Here is a 19,142-nt window from a genome sequence, read left to right as displayed (position 1 = left end):
CAAAACTTTATAACCCATAGTATTCCTTTTGCAGAACAAAAATGACAGCAATGATAACTGATAACGTAATTGTGTCTATAATAATGGATAAAGTAAAAAAATGAATTAATTAGTGACAATCTTGTTATTATATCTATAACAGAATAGTATATTTATTCATCAGTTTGGAATTAAAGTACGACTGTAAGAATTTGTGATTTTACAGAGAGACATCAGATAATTTACCCCAAAACATTACTTAAACTCTTAAAAAAGTTGGTATAGAAAATAAAAATGTATCGTACTGTGAAGATGACACAAATACAAATGGTGGGAGGGATGAGAAGATAGGATAACTAATGTTCGTACAAAGTAACAACAAGGAATGGGCAGAAATGTTTAGGAAATGGCTCTTACATTTTCACATTTTGACAATAACAGTAGAAACATCAAAAGAAATTTGCGCGTTTGCTGACATTGAGTACAAAAAAGGTATAATTACACAATACTATAAGATGATTAACTCTGGTACTGCAAAGTATTATTTTGATTTGGATGAGAATGAAATCATTTCCTTTCAGAGTGTGAAATTTCTTACTCCAAACTAATCAGAGACTGTTTTTTAAAAATAAAATACACTCAGTGAATTATTAGCCTCATTTGTTCATGCCAACCTTCAATGTTTTCAAGAAACTGTGTCAATATTTGAAAAAAAAATGAAATTTTAGGAACAGAAGTAACTTTGAATACAAAGAATTGAAAATAAAATTAATAGCCAGAAAAGAAAACAAGTTCATCCCCACAGTTTTGCAAGCAAAAGCTGTCTCTGTATGCCAGCGAATGAGAAGTAAATAAAGCAGATTTTGAATTTTTATGAGAAATGTATCTCTTATTTAGGAATGAGGGGAGCAGTCTCAAAGATACAGAGCAGTTTCTTGGATACAATAAAGTCGTGATTTCGATATTCAGTGCCCAGATGTCGAAGAATCACAGAATTTGTGAATTCCATAGCTCATTCCGAAAAAGCAGTTGTTGAAATAGAAAACGTTTTTGAGGTTTCAATTATGAAAATGATACTGAAAGATTTAAAAGTAAAATTGAGAAAAACAAGCAATCAGATTTAAGAAATATAGAAGTATATCAGAAGCCCACATCGAATGTTGTTAATTTACATGTTGCGGTATTTAAAATGATGAAAACAAAATGGGATTGAATGTCAAAAAGTGAATTCAGTTGTGAGCTGTTCATAGGTTCATGAAGTGATAAAAATCACGCACCTGTTTTTTAAAGAAAATTTATTCCACTGAAAAATATGAATGATAATTAAAGTGAATAAATATTTATTTGAAGGTAAGCATTTTATTTTTCTTTACAATTTTTTTATGGTCAACACTGATGTCGTATATTGTACTTTACTTTATAATTTACTTTTATTCTTTAGAATTTAAAATATAATCTTTGGAAGTTGTAACAGAGGACTTTAGTTAAAAAGTATAGTACCAGCCATAATATTCAGTTGAAAGAATAATAAATAATTTCTTATTTGTGGAAAAAATACATAACATAATAGGGATGAAGAAAATAGAAAACCATTTAAATATCGATGAAAAAAACGAAATTTCAGAAATAACTAGCATTATAGATGCGCAATGTCTTTATGATGAAGACACAGATTTATTTCTTGAAGAAATTTGTATTTCGAATAGAATTATTATCAGAGATAATATGACAAAAACACCTTGTAGGTCGAATGAATTATCTGAAAAGTTAATAAACATAATTCGTGGTTATTTAAATACAACCACCAACTGAAATGGGGTATTGGTTCACTTTCTCTGGACAAACTAAGAAATTGGATAATACAATCAACATTCAATAGCGATATATTCCTCACCAAAGGTAAAGAAAAATAGATAATATCTTTGAAATTATTAAGATACCTGTTATTGATGTGAACAATATTGGTTGATCGATTGTGAAGATATAGTGTGCACTTACTGGTGTTACTGGAAAAATAATGAAAGTTTTTTTTTGCTGATATCAATGATCAAAAATATATGTATTGTTTAAAAAAAATAAAAATGTATGTATCAATTTTACTACAGAAAAATTTCCCACTTCAATGTCACATTCACAGCCATACGGAAACATGCCCATGAGTCATCTGGCAGATGTTTTATCTTGAAGGAAATGCACATGATGAACAATCCTATAAGGTACAAGATTCAAGTGCATTTTATCAGTTACTGCAATTCGTTCTTTCAGGCCAGAAATCATCTTTGTGTGTGTGTGTGTGTGTGTGTGTGTGTGTGTGTGTGTGTGTGTGTGTGTGTGTGTGTGTGTGTGTGTGTGTGTGTGTGTGTGTGTGTGTGTGTGTGTGTGTGTGTGTCCGGTAAAGTAATATAATGAGTCAGCCCAAAATCCTTTGAAATTTTTTTCCTTCAGGAAATGTGCATGTCACAAAACATTCCACAAATTTCTAAAAGGGCGGAAACCGATTGTAATTTGTAAGATACATACATTCTGATGTAATTATTGAGGAACAAATGGGAGAGATCAATGAAACAGAAGATGGTGTAGCTAAAGTTTTCTCTATTACCTGCGAAAAAGCTGAGCGATGTTCACCAAAAATGTACGACATTGATAATCATTTACTATTTTTGAAATCTGAATTACCAGATATAAGACAAAGGGAAGAATTATAGCCACACATCTAAACTCTTACATGGTTAAATTAGACTTTTAAGACTTTATAGAATTCGATAAAGATTCTTTATTTTGGGACATTTATGACCACTATACGAAGACTGCTTGTGTATATCTGGTTACAAAGGAATATACAAAATTGTTCAACAGACAGGGTGTCATTTTGAAACTAACACCATATCAAATTTTTGGAGCTGTGCTTCCTATGATATCAGCACTGAATATTATTTTGTATTACCAGCTATTTTGATGTACTCTAACCCCCCCCCCCCCCCCCCCCCCCCCAAAGCAGTTTTAATATTAAACTCATTGGAAAATGTTAAGAGTGCAAACCAGGTCTTGTGAAATATTTGTAGGTAATTACATGTTTCAAATTTTTCTCTGTGAATATACCTTGTAAATGGTATTTCAGCAAAATAACATACGCAGTTGTAAACCTAAATGAAGTAAGTTTGGTGTCATTGGAATGCTTTACATATTTAAGTTACACTACATTGAAATTTGTTCTCAGTTATTTTGTTTAGAAGTAGATATATAAATACATAAATATCAGTATATAAATAATGATTAATTATTGTAAAAAAAGTTGACATTTAATGAGGAAAAATAATGAACTTTTAAAATCTATAAAATGACATCTGTATGAGATCGCTTGTGCATATTTCTGGTTAATTATGCATGCAGAAATATTTAAGATTTTTTTCTCACTTATTCTGTTTAGACATTAGATATATAAATCCATAATTTTTTTCCCTTAATACAATTCTGTCACTAACAACCCCAAATAGGAATTTTGTAAATGGTGGGGATGGAATGTCACTGTCATCCATGTCTGTTCATATCAGATATAGATGTAAAATACCAAACACACTAAAAAACCAAATCATACTGCTATGTGTTATCCCTACTCTGAAAGATTCATCTTACTTTTGTATAGTGTAGTGTCATGTAGCTTCTATCCTGTATACATGTCAGGATAGAAGCTACATATGCATCACAGTGCATATCTAGTAATTTGGTGAGCATCAGGGACACAACCTTGAAAGCTGAACAAACGAACAATACGAATTGCAAACTAATCGCACGCTCACTTTCCCCATGAGCATCCAGGGAACGTTAAAGAATTCATACTAAAGTATCTAATATGCATTCGATTCGAATTGTTATTTGATTTTTTTCGCTCGCGAAAATCGAAATCCACAGGCAAGAACACAAAATCGCACTGCACGCTGCATGCAGCCTGCAGGCAGTGCTTTGGACAGCCCTGGTGTGAATTAGGGATGACATATGACACACTTAAAATACCAAATTTGTACTGCCACCTGTTGACACTACATTGAAATTAATGCAGGAAATGAAAAACAAATGTGTGTGGGTGGGGGAAACCACCGATATTCAGTATTTAATTATGTTAGAAAAAATGTCTGCCTGTACCTATTTACAAGAAACCTTGAATGTAAAAAATTGTGATGGCATCTCTTGACACTAAACTAAACATTCCTATAGTCTAAATTAGGATGAAATATCACACACTTAAAATACTAAATTCGTACTGCCATCTGTTCACAGATGGCAGTACGAATATGCATAGAAATTAATGCAGGAAACGAAACAAAATTGTGTGTGGGGGGGTGATGGGGAACACCACTGATCTCCAATAGTTAATTATTTTAGAAAAGTTGCCATAGTCGAAATTAGGAATGAATTACCACACACTTATATTGGAAAATTCGTGATATCACCTAAAGACAAATATTCAACCATAGTTCCACTTTCAAGCCAAACACCCAAATACATGACCAAATATCTTCCCAGAAATCCAATCTCTAATCATTACCCATAATGCAACACACGAATCAAAGGCTCACCTTACATCACTAACAGATGGGCACAACAGACCATGTCTCAGAATTCCATACTCAAACCATTACCCAGAATTCCATACTTGTACCAAAAGACATAGCGTTACATCATAGGTGAATGGGTACCCCAGGGAAATTCCAAGGATTCCATACTGTAAGCCACGGTTTTCCAAATTGTGTTCTGCAGAACACCAGTGTTCCACAGAAAGTGAATAAGTGTTCAGTGAAATATTATTCAAAATTAATATTAATATGAGCCTGGAATGTTTTTAAATGCTGTGACTCTAACCTGGTTGTTCCGTTAAAATTTCAGGAATTTGTGAAGTGTTCCATCATAGGAAAAATTTGGGAAATGCTGCTCTAAACATCTCCCATAATTCCATACGTGAACTCATACCCATAATGCACCAATGCAAACAAACAAAAACAGGATACAGATAGATATTCCCCCCCCCCCCCCCAGTGAAATTGCAAGGATTCTATATGTTAATCCTCACCCAGAATGCCCGAACAATTACTCATAATGCACCAATGCAATCAAACAAAAAAGAGGACACTCACAGAACTCATGAATCCAGGATACAGAATACATCACTGATGCATTCCATACATTCCCCATGGGAAATTCTAAGAATTCCATACTCTAACTATCACCCAGAATTCCATTCACGAACCATTATCCATAATGCACCTCTGAAAACAAACAAAAGGATGGCATTCAGACAACTCATGAATCCACAATACAAATGACGTCTCAGATTTTATTGCTGATTTTCCTATCAAGTTTATTAAAGCAGTTATTCAGTTTAGTCCGAGCATCCAGTAGACTTATACTGGATTTATTCATAAATCTAATATAATCTACATCTTCTTCAATTTTGGTAGAAAATAATACAAGTTCCATATCATTTTTGAAGCTTCTTACTTTGACGATGCCAATCGTAAACTCTTCTGATGTTGGGTTGGGATATTTTCTGATGATTTATGACTTAGAATGACTTGAGGACTTAGTTTCTCCCTGTTGAGTATAAAATGAAAAAAGTATGCAACAAAGTTGTAAAATTAATTTAAAAAAAAAGGAACTTTTAAAAGTTATATTTTTATTATATAACATTACATCACATAATGCTCGTTTGTTGCATACATTTATCTAATCGATGTGTATCCATATAATTCACAAGTATCCATTTTTTATATCGTTTTAGCGATGAAGTTCTTAATTTTGGCCTGCATTCTTGGCATCTCTGCAGCTTCCTCCCTCCGCGGTAAGTAAAATATGCATTAGCCTAATTTATTATAAAATAATGAATGTTAACAACATTAACCACCTCTTAATATTTCTAATATTTGTTTCTTGTAGAGAAACCTTCTGTGGGAGATGGAAGAGATCAGAAGCGTCCTAAGCGATCGGTGTAAGTATAATTTTGAATTACTAAAAGTGCATAAAAGGAGTATGAGAAATAGAAGAGATGTCGCTGAGTGACTTGTAGTGTGTTGATTTCTTTTGATAAATGCATACCTATTTTGTGTCACTGTTCAACAAAGGTGACTTCTTCTTCTGCAGCTTGTCCCACTTAAGTGGGGTCGCTGTTAATGATAAGTCTCCTCCACATCCTCCTGTCTTGGGCTGTCACCACATCCAAGTTCCTCGTCTTCAAGTGTTCTTCTACCAGCTCCCTCCATCTCTTCTTTGGCCGCCCACGCCTCCGCCTTCCTTGCACATCCATCTGCATGACCCATCTTCCCACATATTCGTCCTCCCTCCTCATCACATGACCAAACCATCTCAACCTTGCCTCCTGTATCTTCGCTCCTAAGTTCGTAACTTTCACTGTTCCCCTGACATAGTCATTTCTCAGACGATCCTTTCTGGTCACACCGCACATCAACCTAAGCAGTCTCATCACTGCTACCTCCATCCTGCTGATGTTATTTTTCCTCACGACCACAGTTTCCATGGCATACATCATAGCTGGCTTCACCACTGCCCTATAGATTTTGCCGTTCAGATTGATCGGCACTCTCTTATCGCATAGCACTCCAGCCATCTCTCTCCTGTTCCTCCAAACCACCTGCATCCTGCACCCCACTTCGTTTTCAACCCCTCCATCTTCTTCCACTGTTGAACCTAAGTATCTTAAGTCCCTCGCCTTCCTAATGACATTTCCTTCCAGCTACAGATCTGTCTCCTGCCCGCCGTCCACTTTGCAACACATTTACTCTGTCTTACTTCTGCTCAGTCTCATACCTCTCTCTTCTAGTGCTTTCCTCCATCTTTCCAGTTTAGCTGCCACTTCTTCTCTTGAATCTGCACACAGCAAAATGTCATCTGCATACAACATTGTCCAAGGTGTGTCTTCTCTCACCTCATCCGTCACAATATTAAACAGAAACGGACTTAATGTGGACATAAGAAACAGACGGATAATATACTTTGAGAGAATTTTGAATGAGGAAAATGCGAGGACTCACAGAGAAGATGGGCAGCTTTCTGAGAGGATGGTGCAGAACATCAGGAGTGGAAGTGACGGAGGCCATGAAGAGGATGAGGAATGGAAAATCAGTGGGCCCAGACAGGATTCCAGTGGAGGCATAGAAAGCACTGACGAAAGAGAGAATTGACCTGCCGTGGGACCTGTTCATGAAAGTTTGCCAACAGGAAAATATACCCGAGGAATGGAGTGAAAGTACTCTTGTCCCCGTCTACAAGGGTAAAGGGACTCTTGATGCAAGCCAACTGCTACTTGAAAACTTTCTGTCTGTCCCAGACAGATCCGAATACTTGTCTTCTCATTTCTGTACATCTCCTGCACCAACCTGACATATTTCTCCGGCACTTTCTTCTCCCTCAGACACTTCCATGCTTCTTGCCTTGGCACTCTATCGTATGCTTTCTCCAGATCAATAAACACCAGATGTAGCTCCCTTTGTTTCTCTCGAAACTCTTCCATCATCTGCGTAACACAAAGATAGCATCTGTCGTTGATCTACCAGGCATGAAGCCAAATTGTTCCTTTGCAATCTCCACCCCCTTCCTCAATCTTCCATCAAGAACCCTTTCTAGAATTTTCATTGTGTGCGACATCAACTTTATTCCTCTGTAATTCTTACAGTCTTGTGCATCCCCTTTACCCTTGTAGACGGGGACAAGAGTACTTTCCCTCCATTCCTCGGGTATATTTTCCTGTTGGCAAACTTTCATGAACAGGTCCTAAGGCAGGTTAATTCTCTTTTTCGTCAGTGCTTTCTATGCCTCCACTGGAATTCTGTCTGGGCCCACTGATTTTCCATTCCTCATCCTCTTCATGGCCTCCGTCACTTCCACTCTACTGATGTTCTGCACCATCCCCTCAGAAGGCTGCCCATCATTTTCCTCATTCAAAAGTCTCTCAAAGTATATTATCCATCTGCTTCTTATGTCCACACCCTCCATAATACTCTTCCTTCAGCGTCTTTGATCTGCTTCACATGTAACATGTCGCTTGCTGCTTTATTTCTACATTTTGCTAGTTGCTAGTTGGATCGGTGAGAGTCATCTTTATTTTCAACAAAGATGACTCTCACTGATCAAAATACGACAGAACAGTGAAATGTCTTTCGATATTATGACAAACCTGTATGTATGTATCTATGCATTGCACCATTAGATGGTACAAAATTTGTGTCTCCGGTGTATTACTCCCAGTTTCCTTATTGGAATCCATATTACAGTCTTTGACCTCTTTGATCTGGAAAGACTCATATATAAATTCCATCAGTCCTTCCAGAATGCTGTATCTAATTTTCCAAATTAGTGCAGGCATCATGGAATATCTAGAATAACCTTGTTTTGAAAATACAGCTTTAAGGAAGTTTTACCACAGACAGACAGTTTGATATTATATTGGACTGATCATAATGACAACAACTTAAATGGATTTCAAGTCAGCTAGAAAATTATCTTGTTGCCAGTATTATATCAGGTTTGCTTGTAAAGTGAGAAACCAAGTATGTGGGAGGAAATGTCTAGGTCACGATTTTCAGAGTAGTTGATCGAAATTATTCCTCTTTAATGTAGTAAATATTTAATGTAGTAAATATCCAATTACTGTAAATTCTGACTCCTCTTATTTCAACTGCACTTAAATAACAAAGGTGAAAAGTAAGACAGGGACAAATCGACAGCTTACGTATGCGGATCGATGCAACCGGCCCAAATAATTTCAGATTCATTTCCCAAATATAGAGTCTTATTTAAGACCTCAGCATTGCTAAATGACATCTGTTTAGTAGAAAAACACTACTAACCTTCATTTTCCCGTTTTTTTTACATATTGACTTCACGCACGATATATCAAGGGACCTATAATACAACAGTATTCTAGTCGTTCGTTATACTATTATTAATGTTTGTCTTTGTCTAAAAGATAACGTTCGTTCAAATACTATGATATATCATGGATAATGCAACTAGGAGTCGTATTTGTTCATTTTACTATCATGTTAGTTTTTGTCTTACAGAAGTAACTTTTATATGTATGTTCAAATTGTCGTCTGTTTTCTGTTTTTTTTTTTTTTAACTTTTCTTTTCCAGCTGCACAGATCAAACACGCAGAGATGCTGAGGCCTTTTATATCAGCAATACTCGTCCACACATTATTCATTGCTTATTAGAATATCAGATAACCTATACCTAACCAATCGCTAAAAACTATACATATCTTCCTCAGTGGTGTCGCTACTTGTATAGCGTGTTGTTATCATGCAGACATTTAAGCCTACAAAGTGTTATCGATGTTTTCTGCCAAGAAGCAAATCTAGTAGAGTTACTCTCACTCGCGTATTAAGAATATCAAGTGGGAAGATCATTTCTTTGGTTGGATTGTTGCTTTCAGTCGTCAGATATTTGTGACAACACGTTTGCTTCCGCCGAGTAGGCTGTCGAAGCCATTCTTATTCGTATTTAAAAATATATTACTCATTATAATATCCCCTAGAAAGAGAGAGAGAGAGAGAGAGAAACGTTGAACGGCAGAAGTGTTGCCCCTAGAGGCCTCGGTGAAAGGCCAGAACGTTTTGGTGGTGTATCTTCAAAGTTGGATTTAGACTTTATCTTTTATCATTGTACATCCTTTACCATTGGATAAAGTCCAATGATAAAGGATGTAGTATAGGCCGAGATTTTTAGCTTAACTATTTGTGATATACCGAATTTTATACGGAATTGCTTTGGGATACCAATACTAGAAATAAAGCAAACACACGGATATCTTATTTTGGACCAAGTGGGAAATAACAGTTAAGTACTTCAACAAGAAGTATTCCAATTATTCATTCGTAGCAGATGTTTGGATTTGGAGAGTTGACCAATAATGAAATTATGAGAACGAGGACTGGAAATCACAGAGCTAATCCGAGTTTGATACCATTATACTGTAGTATCAATGGATAAGATTGCAAATGCCTGATTGGATAGAAAAAATGAAGGCAAACGAAACAAGTCTAAGAGATTTCTAACTAGTGACATCAAATCTAAGAAATTCTAGGCTTGCTATTTTCAACATGGAATGCTCAGTCTTATGAAAGTATACATGGCACGTCCTATATATTTATATATAATATATATATAATATATATATATATATATATATATATATATATATATATATATATATATATATATATATATATATATATATATATATATATATATATATATATATATATAAATAATTTACAAAATCAACTTCAAAAGAAAGTTGATTTCTCAAAAACTCGTACACAAAAAGAAACCAAAATACCCATAAATGTACACTGAAACAAGCACGCACACATTAGAGACATTTTCGACACATCCTTCACACAGGGACTGCCAAAACAACTTTTCTACCTCCATCCAAAAATACATCTTTTAAAATAAGCAATCTCTCCCACCAACAAACACAACAACTTCCATGGGAAACAGGATACGGACTCCCCCAAGAAATAGCGGAAATACCTAGAACAAACGAAATCGTTTCTTATTCTCTCCCTTTCCTTAATATCAAGTTCTAACATGTTTTCTGAATCTGATGAACATCGCGTGAATTTTCTTACCTGCAATTAATTCGGCAAGAACTTCCCACTTCAGAAAGAGCATATTTTCAGCATGAGCATCTTGGATGACTGTCTTGATACCGTAATCGCTTCCTTCTTTGAGTGAACCAAATGTTTTCAAACATGTATTAATAATGTCTATAGAGTAACTATTTATATTGCTTTTCATGACGTACTCTCTCCGTCATTGGGCACTCCTTTGAGCATATTTTTTTTTACTTCTTATCAGTATGGAAAGCCCTCAACAACGTGGTGTAAACAATATTTTATGGTGTTTTTGATTGCAGTTATTTAATTTTTGATACGTAACACCGTCAACGCAGCAATCGATTAACTAAACGCAGCGTTATCCATCGTCACTAACAGCATTTTTTTTTGTCTCTAAACCGATCGTGTACCAATGCTGATTTGTCTATGTCCTGAGAGTTAAAAAAACATGTAAATGCCGTATGAGATCTTCAAATTCACCTTCTATTGAAAAATATCACTGTTAATATTTTTTTTAATAATTACGGTTTTACAATAGATATTAATAATTTAATAATAATTTCTTAAATTATTAATAAATATTAATCTAATCTATGTATTAATAACAATTGTTAAATAATAATAATAATAATAATAATAATAATGATAATAATTCACAAGGAAGTAATATTAATTACTTACTTGTGATTGATTTTTTTATGAATTATAATAAATAAATATATAAATACTCTCAAAATAACAATCTGCTGTTTTGTTAATTTTGTTAATCAGCTGATTAACAATCAGCAATTTTGTTAATCAGTAATTATATTGGCAATACGTTGACAAAACTCATCCTTTGTTACTTACATAACAAGTAGATTTTCTACGATTCTTTTAATGATTTTTACATTGGGATGTGAAGCAAAAACATTTATAATTCACGTTCGCATTCTGTTATATATTTTTAATGATTTTATTTTTATTTTTTGATTGATTTATTTTTATTTTTAATTATTTTATTTATTTTTTTTAAATATTAAGTTAATTATGATTTGATGCATGATGAAAACAGTTAAAATTTTTTAAAACTCAGAAAATCATGAATATTAAATAGATTTATCTAGTTATTCTGAGGATGTACTATATTTATATTTACTTAAAACGTTTATTGTTCACAAAAAGACTATTCTCCTTTTGGAGTACTCCAAAAGGAGAACAAACTGTCACTTTCTCATTTCTTTCTTAGAAAGGTGGAAGAAAAAAATAGTATGTGTATAAGTATAGTATGTAGTATAGTTATAAGAAAATGTAACTGCTCTTATCTAGGAACTATACAAAACGTACCTTTAGAAATATACGTCGCCAACCAACAAAGATATATACCTGAATCCTAGATATGGAAATATCCTCAGGAAACAAAATTCTCTGACTCTTTTGTGATCACTATAGGAAGAACACTTCCCTTTTATAACCCTCACTTTATTCTTTAAGAACTCCTACCATATCTTGTATACTTTTAAAGCGTACATTTGGTGCTGAAGGAGAACAGTGATTTTTTTTAGAAAACATTGATCTAGTCTACTGAACTGATTCTTTTAATCTAATATTGTTATATATTCCTGTGAAGTTGCTTTTATTTAATGTATTTTATATATCTAAAATATTTTTCATAATATTTTCATTGTCATCGTAACTAAACCCTGTCTTACTGGCAATGTGTTTGAACCTGGCAGCATTACATCGTTCATTGAGATGAAGCTAAGGGACACGCTGGAATATGTGACGGGTAGAGTTGCATCCCATAGCAGAGAACCCAGTGAACATAACGTGAATGCGTTATCAGGAGTAGTGGATATGGTAGGTTTCATTTGAGAAATTCTATGAGAAACCGTAATGGTAACATTCTGAAATATCAAAATTAAAACTTTATTATCTCGCTTTAAGTAAAATAAAGGTTTATACATAAATGCTAATTTAAATAAAAATATTATTTTGATTGTCATTAACAGTGTGTTTGCTTACCCCCCGGTGAAGGCTTTTTAAACCTTAAGCAAAGATCGATTCGAATTCTATGGAGTAAATTCAAAAAGTGGTAATGAAATATTAATACACAGATGTCGTATTGCATGACGAAAATATACATTTACGCACATCGATTACGTTTTTCCAACCCCCCATTGTCTTCAAAGTTTCCTAAACGGATTTCCAGGTACCATGATTGCACTATCTTTTACAATCGTATGTGAATAACTTTCTCTTCTCATTCCTATTTATCAGAATCAACGGTTGGAGAATGCCTGATAACTGATTAATTTATTTATTTAAATTACGGAGTGGAAGAGGAAACGTTTTTCCAAGAAAACCAAATGTAATGTGATATTTTGAAACAAGTAAGGTTGAAAGTGCTTGATATCTCCAACGAGGCATCTCTTCTTGTTTGTTGTTCTGGATTTTATCGGAGGCAAGGAAAAGATAAAAATGGGATTTCTTTCCATGAATCAAGATTGAATTTCAGTTCATGCTGAAATTTGGTTTGAGGAAATCAAACTTTCTGTCATTAAGTATATTTAAAGCATTTAGGTAATGCCCCATTTTGTCAGAAGGATTAGGACATTGCGAATCGTATCATATACAAATGAAGGATATGATAAGATTCTCATCTAGAAGATAACTTCTGTTATGAACAATTATTTTCTATGTAATACTATTATCTCTCTCCCTCTCTCTCTCTCTCTCTCTCTCTCTCTCTCTCTCTTTCAGTAAATCATTTCATTCCTTATTAGAAATATATTATATTATGTGCTTTTATTCTTTTTTCTATTGTTGTCTGCGGCCTTTCCCCACAACATCAGAAAATCTTAAATGATCTAGATTCCTTCTTCACTCTTAAGGAGTGAAGACGTTATGAGTCAACTACTTAATTATCAATTAGCTAATAAACTCGTACATTTTTCATTTTCTTTCATGAACGTTTGTTCGTGTGTACGCAGTAAATATATTAGATGTTACCTTGGGAGTAAGAAAGAAATGGACTCCTTGATTGCGTAAAAGAGATTGTGTGTGTGTGTGTGTGTGTGTGTGTGTGTGTGTGTGTGTGTGTGTGTGTGTGTGTGTGTGTGTGTGTGTGTGTGTGTGTGTGTGTGCGCGTGTGTGTGTGTGTGTCCATTGTATTTTATAACAGTGATGGTGTGTGAATGAAAATCTAAAAATTCGACCTGATTGGCCGAATGATTAGTGAATCGAATCTTCGACCAACCGGATGTTGGTTACGGTCTCCCAAATAAGGCTTGCGTGTTTGTGGTTGTCATTAGTGGAAGATCAATTTCATCCCCCGGGTGTTAGACCATCCTCCCAATAACTGGAGGCCTGAAGTGGTTTAAATCTTCATGTTTGATCTCTAGAGAACGGTTTCTGGACTAAGGAATAAATCATCAAAAATTACAAAAATATATATATGCATATATAAAATCATTAAAAACAGATAATATAATCCTTAGCCCGACCAGAGTACGAATGTATTAAGAGGCTTAAAGAAACCTCGCGTGTGGAAGCTGCATAAACGGAAATGAAATATACCCAAATAACTGACCAGCTGATATTGACTGACGTATGACTTGCTTTTCTTTCGTTTACGAGTTGATCGGTCTAGAATACCGTATTAAACCACAGCGTGAAGCAAAATGAATAGAATTCTCCTCCTCCTAGAACTTTACTCCTCTGTTTTCATATTAGCTTTGCTTGTAGAACAGCATGGGGATGCTTAGACGCTGATAGGAGGGAACTACTCCACGAACAACACAAACTGTAATTCATAGAAATAAATTAAGTTAACGATTGTGCAGGTAAAACCTTCAGTGCCATATCCAGGTTAAAAGATTACATTAGTCTATTGCAGGTCATATATAAATTTCAAAACTTATCAGAGATAGACGAGCATTCTGAGATCATTCAGGAATAGATTTTTCATAGTGATATCCCTCTACTGTGTTAATGAGATTGACCGAACTTCTATTATCTTCTTTAGTCTCGTAACCAGATATTTCAAAACAGATTATAAAAGTTACCCTTTATTCACTTAGTTAAATATTTAATTTGATACATATGAGTTTTTTCCTTCATAATTCTGGTGTCCGAATGCATAATTTTTAATAGTATCAGTTAATGTTTTCTCTTGTTTCATTCTTTTTCCAACTGCTGTGCGCAGCAGTAGGTTAAATGAAACAGATTTAATTACATATCGAAAAATTATTTATTGCAGAGTGTTTGTTTATTTAATTTATTTAAGAAAATTATTTAAAAAAGCAGCGAATTTAAAAGTCAGAAAAATTGCAAACACCTGATGAATGAAATGCAACCATGATGAATGTAACGTCGGCTAATTTGAGATATCTTAACTATCAATGAGAAGCCAATAGAATCACTTAAGTGGTTACCATTAATGCATGAAATATCATGCCAATGTTAACATTAGGGAAGAAGCTTTCCATATGGTAGGAAATTTTTTTTTCAAGTTTTTGATAAAAAAATGGTCAAGTATATTAATTAAAGTCTTACATTCAAATTGATAAAGCACACCTAGTAAACCAAGTACTTGAAGACGTTATTGGATATAACGTCTGAAATTGGATTGGAATAAATAAACTATCGGAGATCTTGCGTGCGGGTTTGTTGAGACAGTGTTTTTAAAAATCCCATTGAATCAGCTAGAAAATTATTTAAAAATGTTAAAAATGCTCGTATGCAAATTTCGTCTCAACTCCTTTACACTTCAGTAGTTAATTAATCAGTTTACCTTTCTATCATTCTCTCGTTCAAGAAAATAGAAATGGTTTATCCAAAGTTTACAATTACGAATTTAGCACTAAACGTGTACATTTATCTATTCACTGCGGTTAGTACAATGTGTATCGCTGCATCCCACAATTGTAATGTATTTCTCGGATTTGAGTATTATTTCAGTTGATTACAATTCTTGTCTTCTAGCATATACAGTTACTTGTATTGCTAAAAGTCATTTATCTAAATACATTGATATTTTATTTTATTTTATTTTAACAGATGGTTCAAAGTTTCAAGACCGCCATGATCCTTCCATCAAGTATAGCTAAACAGTTTGTCCAAATGGGTAACGCAACAGTAGGAAAAATAAGTGTGATGATAGGTTCGGTCAGCACGACTCTAAAGAATAAGCTAATAGAAAGTAAGAAATATTAATAAGGGCTGAATCAATTGGGATTCCTCATTCCTTATAAATAATTGAAATTATTTATATTTAAAAATAACTAATATTCTTTAAATATTGACAAAATTTAATAATTAGAATTATGCAATCCAAGTATTTAAATATTTCAGAATAGAAAGTTATCTATTATTTCGTTATTCTTGAGGGCTTTACGTCATCCTCTGACTGGACCTAAAATGTCTAACTCCGATCCTAAATTCAGAAACTCATAAGAAATGCCAATCGCTATGTCAGAAATGTCAGTGCTCACAGAGATCGCTGTGTAGGCAGACGGATTTACGTGCGCTGTATCGCCTCTCCTGGTTTTATAGGTTTAAAGTGATTTTTAACTCACGTTCTTAATTTGAAAGTGCTGCTATTTAATTCTACTAGTCAAGCTAAAGACAAGGACTTTTAAATTACCAAAATCGGATAAGTAATATTCAAATTCTCAGAGTTGAATGTCATATAGCGAACTGCAGTCACCAACCAACGAAGAACAAAGGATGTCGCCATTTTAAAAATCTCACGATAGTAACGGGAAGAAAGTGTAAAGGTCACCGAGAAGGTCAAGCACAATGACCTGTAAAAAGTGCAATAAGCCACTAATTCAGGGATCGCAGAAAGCAAAAGGAGCCACAAAACGGACCAAATGGCGATGTCTACAATGCCGTGAGAAAACGAACAACAAAGAACAGACACCAAAGTAACGACGCACATCAAGGTAAGGCGCATCCTGATCCTAAAATTACAGATAACATTGATTCATTCAAACTCATTGTGAAAGACTTGTTAAATATACATATGGAACAAATCAACAAAAATTTTGAGGAGTATGGACATTACATACAGTTCAATAACGAGACCTCTGAAGAAATGTTAGGAACCGTTCGAGAAATAAAGACAAAATTAACGGTAGCGATTGAAACACAAGAAACACTCAAGCGCAAAAATGAAGAACTGTTGAAAGAGGTAAACACACTCAAGTGTCAAATGGAGCACATGCTACAAAAAGAAAGAAAAAAAAGGCACTTCAAATTGAGGGAATAACAAAAGAAAATTCAGAAGACTTAAGCAGCATAATGCAACTGATCGGCAGCAAAATTGGAATTCAAATCGCAACCACAGACATCACGTCTATTAACCGAGGTCCACAAAGAAACAAAGAGAGACCGCCACTAATCATCGCTCATTTTACCAACAGAAGTCTGAGAGAGATTCCATTCTTGCAGCAAGAAAGAAAACAAGGCCGACAACAACGATCCTAACTGACAAGAAACTCCCAACACCAGTCTATATAAGGGAACACTGGATTCCATACTTCAAAAATCTTTTATAACAAGCAAGGAAGACAAGAACAGAGAAAACCTACAAGTTCCTGTGGACTAAGGATTCACAGATATTTATGAGAAAGAATGAAAACACTGGTGTTTATATAATTACAAGTGAGTCCGACTTACACACCTACCAATATAAAACACCAACCCTTCACATCCTTAAGAACAAGATTAGAAATCACTTAAAAACTAAATAATCGAGATCTCAAACACAAGCGAACATATCCAGTCAGACAATATAAACTTCAAGTCTTTGACTCTTTGAAGAAATGGTCAGACAACACTTCCACCAATACCAACTTCACTATCGTACACACAAACATAAGAAGTATAAAAAAAAACTGGCTTGCATTAATAACACAGCTGTCCGCACGGTTAGCCTAGTGGCTTTGCGCTTTGTAACCATATGCTTGGGGATGGAGTGTCCTGGGTTGGATTCCCGTCGCCGACGTGAGGAGCTTAAGAATCTGCCATAGCCAAGTTATCCGGTCTTGGGGGTAGACAGCAGGTTTTTTTTTTCAGTTTATCTGGGATTTTTTCATCCCGCAAGCAGGCAAACCGGCCCCCTGAACACACGGATCTACAGCCATAAATACTTAACCACCCATGAGGGGCTCATCTCCCCCCAATAGCGACGGGGAGAAAAGGGAGGAAACTCCATATGAATAAATAAATAAATAAATAATAGAGCTCAACTATACCATGATAAACATACATGCGCTAATACTGACCGAAGTTGCAATAAACGACACAGAAATTTACCCATACAACATAAATAATTACCAAACCTACAACTTATGTCGACCAAACAAAAAACAAAAGAGAAGGTGGTATCGTAGTATTTTTTAAAGAAAAATACAATGTGACTGAAAAACAAACTCATTTCGAGCATACGGAAACACTAATTTTGGAAATGACAAATAGCCACAATAGCATCAAATACACAATAAACACAATATACAGACCCCCAGATAATAATCCACTCAGTTTTCTTCACGAGTTAGAAACATGGCTAAGCGGCATCGAACCCCGTACAACACACAGGCTCATCCTAATAGGAGACATTAACATAAATACTCTTGACCACGCTTCTTCAACCACTAACACATATCTTGATATACTAAGTCAGTACAACATGAACCTACCATCAACTTCCCAACAAGAGAAGAAATATTCAATAACTCACTAACCGTATGTTGATATGATGAATTGACAATAAAATTGTGCATTGATCATATCAACATACGGGCTCTCATCCATACATATGCATCATCAGTAATTAACATCAAAATTGCCGATCACTACTTTATCTCAACTTCATTTTATTACGTTACCCCCCCCCTCCATCCCACCACCACAATAGTCGACGAAACGTGATCATACTAAAGAACATTGTCGATAACCATGTAAAAAATACAGACTGGAATTGCCTACTTAAAATAAATGATCCGGTAACACTATACTGGAATTTTCAACTAAAGTTCACAAATATTACAAAAAAGCAACAAAGCCTACACAGACAGCAATCCATGGATAAATGACGACATACTAAATAGTATTACTATAAAAGAAAATCTATGGAAAAAACTCAAAAAGTCACCCAGTAACACATATTTTCAAACTTTATACCAAAACACAAGAAATCAACTGACATCAAAAATTCGTAGGGCAGAAAGACCCTACTACTTGCAAAAATTAATGAAATATAACGACATGGGCTACACTCAACGAAATAGTAACTCGAAAGAAGTAAACTTCAGCACAAGATTTTATTTCAAAAAGCTTCGGTCAGGACACAAACCAAGAGGATCTAGCAAACTCATTCAACCATGCCTTCACAAACCATATCACACAACTCAAAAAAGACGAACTACCAACGACCACCAAAAATCTACCGACACAAAATCAACAACAATCGATGTATTTTCCACCCATAGCAAAACAGGAACTGAAAGAAGCACTCTTACAACTAAAACCAAAGACCACTCCAAG

General features: G+C 34.6%; 1 protein-coding gene and 1 long non-coding RNA gene across 5 annotated transcripts in view; one reads left to right on the top strand and one right to left on the bottom strand.

Annotated features, from left to right (window-relative positions):
* Positions 1 to 10,675, bottom strand: part of LOC150096190 (uncharacterized) — a 57,947-nt gene extending 47,272 nt beyond the window's left edge. The window contains exon 1 of the long non-coding RNA XR_016549942.1: positions 10,623 to 10,675. This is a non-coding gene — a long non-coding RNA (uncharacterized LOC150096190). The remainder of the gene's footprint in view (positions 1 to 10,622) is intronic.
* Positions 1 to 19,142, top strand: part of LOC150096189 (uncharacterized) — a 47,706-nt gene that overhangs the window by 7,815 nt on the left and 20,749 nt on the right. For all 4 annotated transcript variants that reach the window (XM_090409287.1, XM_090409289.1, XM_090409286.1 and 1 more), the window contains exons 2-5: positions 5,753 to 5,812; positions 5,908 to 5,959; positions 12,326 to 12,449; positions 15,651 to 15,792. In XM_090409287.1, coding sequence (XP_090265413.1) covers positions 5,753 to 5,812; positions 5,908 to 5,959; positions 12,326 to 12,449; positions 15,651 to 15,792 — 378 coding nt within the window. The remainder of the gene's footprint in view (positions 1 to 5,752; positions 5,813 to 5,907; positions 5,960 to 12,325; positions 12,450 to 15,650; positions 15,793 to 19,142) is intronic.

Source organism: Typopeltis vanoorti, chromosome 19 (genome assembly GCF_054136105.1).
Source record: "Typopeltis vanoorti isolate ZY-2024b chromosome 19, IOZ_Tvanoo_1.0, whole genome shotgun sequence".
Taxonomy (NCBI): Eukaryota; Metazoa; Arthropoda; class Arachnida; order Uropygi; family Thelyphonidae; genus Typopeltis; species Typopeltis vanoorti.
The sequence above is the reverse complement of the archived record's forward strand: the minus strand, read 5'-3'. Positions and strand labels throughout refer to the sequence as shown.